Below are 7,541 nucleotides of genomic sequence, written 5' to 3'. Positions count from 1 at the left end.
TTGTGTTAGGGTGCTGAGAGCCAATGCCTCGTCAATCTTCAAACGCTTCGCCCTCGTTAAGACTGGATTACCGGTAGGAGGGGGCGTGACAAGTTTTGGATACTTGGTCTCAAGAGCAGGCAGACTAAGGAAACCCATTGGTGGAGTCTCCGTCTCCGTACTGAGAAAAGGCGTTCAGGTAAGACCAACGCCCCTTTTGTTATAAGAAAAGTTTAAGTTCCTTGAGATGTGAAACCTCATCCTTGCATAATGAATCCTTAGATAATATATTAAAGCTACTATCTTATTCCATTGCTCTAATTGCCATCTTTAAAGGCAGTTAATTGTCCATTATTTTGGTATGTATGCCTTTGAAAACATATTTGTGTAAAAATTATACATGTAAGGGGGAGGGACTTTTCTGTTAAATAGCTTCAGTTACATGTCTCAGTTTACTACAGTTAACTTAATAATGTGTTCTCATTTTTCCCCAAATTGCTGGTTCTCCATTTTGGGCAAAATATAAAGTTATCAGTCACTTCCCTTTCATTTAGATTGTATTGTGTCTACAATAAAAAATATATTCTATCTGTTTGATGATCTACATATATAATAGTACTTCAGCACTTTCTTCAGTTATCCATAAATGCTAGGAGTCCCACAATGCAGCATTTAAAGTATATTTACTATTTCTAATTAAATGTCTTTATCATTGGGCGTATCAGAGCCTAAATATAAACTCTGCAGTTAATGTTAATTTCAGCATCTCTCTAATTTTAATAGGCTCTGGCTCTGATTGAGCTTTACAATGCTCCTGAGGGAAGATACAAACAAGATGTATATCTGTTGCCTAAGAAGATGGGTAAGTAAATAATCATTGACTTCTTAGCTGCAATTCATTGATTATTGAATTGTATTTAAAGACCCTTTGAAATGTAAGCCATGTCTGTCTGTCTGTCTATTTATCTATCTATCTGTAGTTTGGTATACTTTTGATTTGTATTATCTACTCATTTCATATGAGTCTTAAGCCACTTTAATTCTAATGTTTTTATAAATAGCTTTTTTAAATTGAAATTATTTACTTTTTATCTAGTGCATTTTATTTTATTATTTAGATTTTTGAATTTAATATAAACTTGGCATCCCAAAGGTGCTTTTTCATGAGGCAACTAGACTTTCTTGTTTTTCTTTGAAGACGTTTCACTTCTCATCCAGGAAGCTTCTTCAGCTCTGACTCTATGGTGGGGAATGGAAGGATTTACACTCCTTGCAAACAGCTGGTCATTTGCATTGAGGCTACCTGGAGGTTTATCTGTGTTGTCAGGGTCACCTGAGCAGTATCAACCCTGATGACACAGATAACCTCCAGGTGGCCTCAATGACTCTCAGAAAGAATGCAAATGACCAGCTGTCTGCAAGGAGTATAAATCCTTCCATTCCCCACCATCCAGTCAAAGCTGAAGAAGCTTTTTGGATGAGAAGGGAAACAGCTTCAAAGAAAAACAAAAAAGTCCAGTTGCCTCATGAAAAAGCACCTTTGGGATAACTATGACCTGGATAACTGAAAATCTCCATAGACATAAACTTGGCATGCAGTTAAAACTGTCAGATAATAGGATGTGTTTAAAAGCGCTGCCAGCACTAAAATAAGAAATTCGAAAAAAGGAAATTGCATAAAATCTGAGGAAATTGCATAAATGTTTTCATGGGGCACTAATAAAGTTGCTGATTAGTACACTAATGAAACATCTTCAATTTGAAAAATACAAAGAAGAAGCAACTACTATGCTTTTCTAGAATTAACAAATATTTTTTATTCAATATTGAGTTTAGAATGTCAAGATCTTTTTACCTCTTAAATTATAATGTCCATTTCAAAATCAAAATGTGAAAGAATAAAAAGATCCATATTAGAATGATGAGGGAGCAAAAGTCAAGAAAATACTCAGTGTATTATCCTTCTGCCTCAGTGTTTATGCAATCTGTAATAATGGCTCTGCTAGACCTTGCAGAGGGCCTCATCTAGAGACTAATGTTGGAGGGACTATTTTCCAGATTAGCTTCTTAAAAGCTTTGAGGTGGTATAAACAATTTTTTTTAAAAAAAAAGCTTAAACTAATAGCTATCTGTCTTCCTAGATGAATATGTTGCCAGCTTGCATCTGCCATCATTTGACGCTCATCTGACAGAACTATCAGATGATCAAGCAAAATATTTGGGACTCAATAAGAATGGGCCCTTCAAACCAAACTATTATAGGTAAGATCTCCATGAGATAAAATGAGAAAGAGACTTAATGGCTGTGCTTTATTACAACAGAATGAATAGAAGAGTGTTATCATTTCTCAGTGATAAGCTATTATTGTTGGCTTTTTTATCATTCCCAGCCTGATAATGTGGTTATAAATGCTGAAAGAAAAGGCTGTATTTTATTTAAACATAGATAAAATGTAAAACAAATTGGCTTAATTGTCTATAGTGCTATTTTTTTGCATTAAACAAAGAAAGATTACATTTGGTAGGGGCAATACATTTGATGCACAAAAGGTACTTGGTCTTGCACCTTGCTTAACTTTGTCTTTTTTTTTGCTGTAGGTACTGATGGACCATAATGCTGAAGAACCAGACCACATAATATACACAAGAGCTTTAGCAGAAATATTTTTAAATAACTTTTTGTGTGTCACTTTGGAAGACTTTTGTTTTATTCATGTGATTATATTATCCTGTCCAATTCTTTTTAATATTTCCCTGTCACAGTATTGACCCTGCAAACAATTTGGGATTCCTTGCTACACCACCACAGCAGTAATGTGGTTTTAATTCTCTCCCTCTGGTACTGGGGAGAGGATCTCCAGTGGTTATGTGGGGCATTCTTTTCATGTGATTTTATTTTTTTAATTTAAAAATTTCAGAGCACCTTAGTTGTAGCTGGCAGAACTGCAGAATATTAAGAGTACTATTTTTTCTGTGTGAAAATTAATTGCAAATTCTAAATTGCCTTAATGAGCCCCTATTTATTAGCTGCTACATCAGTGTTCCTTCTCCTCCACGGGAACAGACTTGACACCTTGTGGCCAGTTGGGTTATAGGTGTATATTCCACAAATGCCTAATCTTCATTCTTTATGTGGAAAAATGTCCTCTTGATTTCAGTAGGACAATATCACCTATTATTTATGATCAATTAAGATATTTTTTCCTACTTCAAGTATAACTGCATGCCTGGTTATACTAAATGTAGGCAGTTTTAACTTCTCTTTTTAAGTTGCTAGGGTGCTAAACTGAATTGAAATGGATACGGCTATCCATTGTCTAGCATTTCAATTTTCAATTATTTTATTTTATGCTGCTTTAAATCAAGATGTACCCATATCATATTCTTAAAGGCTGTGGTTTAAAATAATTAATTTACTTCTGGTTTGAAAAACTAGAGACTATTTTAGTTCATACTTAGCAGAATTTTGGGACCACCACCAATCAGATCAACCCTCTTGAACTGAGATGTCATCTCATGTTCTCCATTCCTTCATTCACATAGCACAGGAAACATTTGAATGATCATTTATGGTAGGTTTTAAGATCCTAGAGAGAGTTACTCATTGTGTAAGGCACTTCTCTCCATCTTCAGGCTCCATTTGTACCAAATGAACAGTGAAGGTGGGTCCCTTTCCATTGGCACTACTATTTCAAGTGCTCTACTGCTTTAATTTTTTTATCCTGGTAATTAGTATATTCTGTCCAGTTAATATGATGCACTGGTATCTCTCCTGTGAGATTATAGTACAACCCAGGTTTCATATTATAGTGCCATGAAATGGAGAGGGAGAGGAGAGGGGGGGAATGGGGAGAGGAGCTTTAGGATTAGGAAAAGCAAAAGTTAAGTGAAAGATAATGAGTCAAGCCAATTGCTGGGGTCTGATCTGCTGAAGTATCAAGGAATAGCATCAGTGAGCCAGAGATTTTGTGAACATAAATGACCAACTTTGATTTCCCCCCCCCCCTGCCTTTTTATGTAATCTTTGTGGAAAACTAGATGTAAATATTGAAGATATTATTAGCTCCTTCATAGGTTTTGCCCCACTATTGTATGATAAAGGCCTTTTGGTAGTTAGTCCTTCACTGAAGAGAGTAAAACACTTATAATTTGACGACGACCCTGAGATACCAAACATTTGCACATTCATCATGCTTGCTCTCTATTTCTAAACGACTCTCTCAATAAGTATCCAGATAAGTATTTCTTTTTGGCAGTAACATAGTGACATCTAGTAGTCTTGCAGAATAATGCTGGACATTGACTTTTTGTAGAGAAGCTTACTCTGCCTCGAGATGTTCATAGTCCCCTCCGTTTCAGAATCTGACTTTAAGTATGTCCAGGCCAAATTATTGTTTTCTTGATCATACAATAATGCCAGCTTGAACAAACATACTTTTTTTCCAAATATTTCATTGGGATGATATCTTGAATTTTATTTTTTACTTTTCACCGCACTCTTACAATTTCTTCTAACTGAATTAGGTAAATCCAGCAGAGTGTATTCCAGAAAGACCTCCAGAAGTTTAGGAGGACTTTTTCATTCCATTTCTCTGCCTCTATGTTGCAATGTCGATAAATATCTTAGCTAAGGGCTCCATCTCTGTATAAGCCATGAAATAAATTCTCATACCTAGCAACACCTCAGTTCAATCAGAGGGAGCATGTTATAGCATTAGTCCAGATGGGGATAGGTTTATTTTGTATATGAATGATTTTTAATGAATGCAATATTAATAATCCTTGCAAATGAGCAATAATCATTACGCAAAGTCTGAATAAATGATTAGAAAGCTATCTCTGACTTCAGTACTCTTTTCTTCTGCTTAAGTAATGCCATATTACCGTTACCTCTTTATAACTGGCAACCTATTCATCCTTTTTTGAACAGAGTAAAAGAAGTATGGATTGAGGAATATATACTATATTTTTCTGCCTTGAGGCATACCTATCCTTTCCTCCCCTAGCAAGTTTTGTGAGGAAAAAATAACTTGTGTTGTGCTAGCCTCAGAAACTACAAAACATCAAGGAAAATATCAGTGCTTAAATCTATCTAGAAAACATATGCAGTAGATCTAAGCTAATTCTCATTAATCAGCATGGTTCTTTTTGTTATTGCCAGTAGTCTTATTATACAGTGTATAACTTGATCCAATGAATAACTTAAACTAATGAAAATTATTAAAGTTCATCTAAGATAGATTTATAGATTGGATACTGCTTGAATATTCACTTCTATAAAAGTATGCTGTTCAAAACAAAGAATATAAATTCATACTTAACCTAAAATTGCTTTGAATCATCCTCTGGTCATGCTTTTTCAGATAAAAGGGTAGGTTTGCCATATCATCTATGTACAGGTTGAGATATTGTTGAGAAGTTTCCAGGTTTGTTGCATTAATGTTTTTCTTAAAGTGGCCTTTCAATTGACCTGATGACTTAACAGCCCTATCAGTGAAGCGGCTTGCCATGGCCTAAGATTTTACCTTCTCAGCTTAACCTACCAGCCCTAGATTTCATCCTACCTTCCCATCCAAATACTAACCAAGTATTAACCTGCTTAGATTTTCTAGATCAGTTGGGTTAGCTAGATGCTGCCACCTGGCTGAGCAGAAATAAAAATGAAATGTCCTTAAGTTGAACTTAGCTCTTGGTGATGTCATGGAAAAAGACATGCACCAGTTTTCTTGGCACCAGTATAGAGGTAGTTCCCACTGCTAGCTTCTGAAGTCCTGTGGTATTTTTTTTTCAACTTCCCACTCTAGCTTTCAACTCTCTAGCTTTCAGTTATACAATTTGTTAACATAGTTTATCTTATTAAAACTATAGAAATAAACAATATAGAAAATGTGATACAGCATACAAATTTGCTTCATCTTAATAAAGGAACAGAGAATGAAAATGGGGGCTAACAGATTTTAAAGGATGCAACAAGATCTGAAAGTTCTGGGGAAAGTAAAATGCCTCATACAAATTCATCTGAAGCAAACATTCTGTTACTACAGGTCTACTCTTAAAGTGGTTCTTTCACCAGGCCTCTGATGATTTTAGGGCCCAGAAAAATTAATAACCAGCTTTTGGTTTTTAAACTGTAAAGACCTATAAAAGCCTTCAGAGGCATGCAAGAGTGATGGGTGGTACAAAAATTTGATAAATAAGTCAAATCTAGAAGATCTTGGTATTTGAGAGTTACATATTAGATTTTTAAAATTTTTGCAAGACTAAAAAAGTACACGAATTCCTAAAAGAATATGGAGATCAAAATTATAAATGAACATTTTGGAAATTCTTTAATGAGAAAAAAAAGAAAAGAGGTACAGAACAATTAGAAATAGAAATGACTTGGAAATCTAAAAAAGCAAGAATAGAGTAGGACTTGATACTAGAAAGTTTAAAAACTGCAGCCATAAAACCAAGGTTGATTCTGGCCAGTGTAGCAATAGATTGTCTATGATAAGATATGGGCTTGGTTTTGATTAGCATTCTGGCAGTACTAATTCAAACTGGGGATTTTGCTATATATTGCTAACATGTCTCCACTATCTGTGGCTGAATCCACATTAGAAATACTAGTAAGTATACACTTTGTATTGCTTCAAAATTCAGTATAATGTTCTAAATGCTGTTCCTACTCCACAAGCCAATATAATGCATATTGTAATATGTGGATGTTTTGGAATGTTATTTTCTCCTATACAAGAAAGCATGACCTGAGCAGAAGTAACTTGTATTCAACTTCATTTTTTATTCCACTGTGTGTGAATATCATAAGAATTAGGAAGCACATACATTGCAAAAACATTTTCCTTAAATTGCAGTATTTTTGTAACCATGGTGTAAATAAATCTCAGTTGACTGAAGTCCTATTTCTCTAAATATTCCTTCAGCACACTGACTTTATTCAACCTCTGGTGCTTTCATTTACCACCCCTTTGTTTGATGCTACACATATATTATTATAGCAGTGGTGGTAATATGTTCACACAGAATAATGTTTCTGTATGTAAGCAATTTCCAGATGTGTAAAACTTTAACTCCCAGAATTCTCCAATTAGCATTTTATTGCAAAGAATTCTGGGACTGTAAATTAATACACCTGGAACTTGTCCAGATTGGAAAACAACTTAAACTATCAAAAGGAAACAGTAGCCAGGATGTAGTCATATTGTAGCAGCCAGTAGCACTTTGTACATTTTATAAGAGAATTTTTCCAGTGTACATTTGAACTGGAGACTAGCACATGGTAGTTAAAAATACGTACCAGTTTATTGACAAAGCTGGAGGCGAAGACAAATTTTAAGAGATAAATCAGCCATATTGTCCCAAATTATATTTCAAACAAGCTTCTTTTGCTGCCAGCGAAACAGATTATTCAGCAGGATGATGAAGTAATATAGATTTGAAGAGCAAAATGTGATTTGGCAGGCAACATTCCAAAACTGTCAAGGAACACTGTAAAGCAATGTATCTTCTCCCAAAGATGCCCACAAATCACATTTCACCTTTCAAATCCAGGTAGCTGT

At 34.8% G+C, this 7,541-nt stretch overlaps 1 protein-coding gene across 2 annotated transcripts in view; it reads left to right on the top strand.

The window, feature by feature from the left end:
* AHCYL1 (adenosylhomocysteinase like 1) overlaps positions 1-4,815 on the top strand; it is a 50,967-nt gene extending 46,152 nt beyond the window's left edge. Inside the window, exons 15-17 of one of the 2 annotated variants that reach the window (XM_015814605.1) lie at positions 763-841; positions 2,121-2,241; positions 2,578-4,815. In XM_015814605.1, coding sequence (XP_015670091.1) covers positions 763-841; positions 2,121-2,241; positions 2,578-2,584 — 207 coding nt within the window. In that variant the 3' untranslated portion in view covers positions 2,585-4,815. Of the gene's footprint in view, positions 1-762; positions 842-2,120; positions 2,246-2,577 lie in introns of those variants that run through there. The other variant, XM_015814604.1, reaches the window with a different exon arrangement.
* Positions 4,816-7,541: the final 2,726 nt, after the last annotated feature.

This window comes from Protobothrops mucrosquamatus, unplaced genomic scaffold (assembly GCF_001527695.2).
Source record: "Protobothrops mucrosquamatus isolate PMUCROS unplaced genomic scaffold, P.Mucros_1.0 scaffold267, whole genome shotgun sequence".
Taxonomy (NCBI): domain Eukaryota; kingdom Metazoa; phylum Chordata; class Lepidosauria; order Squamata; family Viperidae; genus Protobothrops; species Protobothrops mucrosquamatus.
The sequence above is the reverse complement of the archived record's forward strand: the minus strand, read 5'-3'. Positions and strand labels throughout refer to the sequence as shown.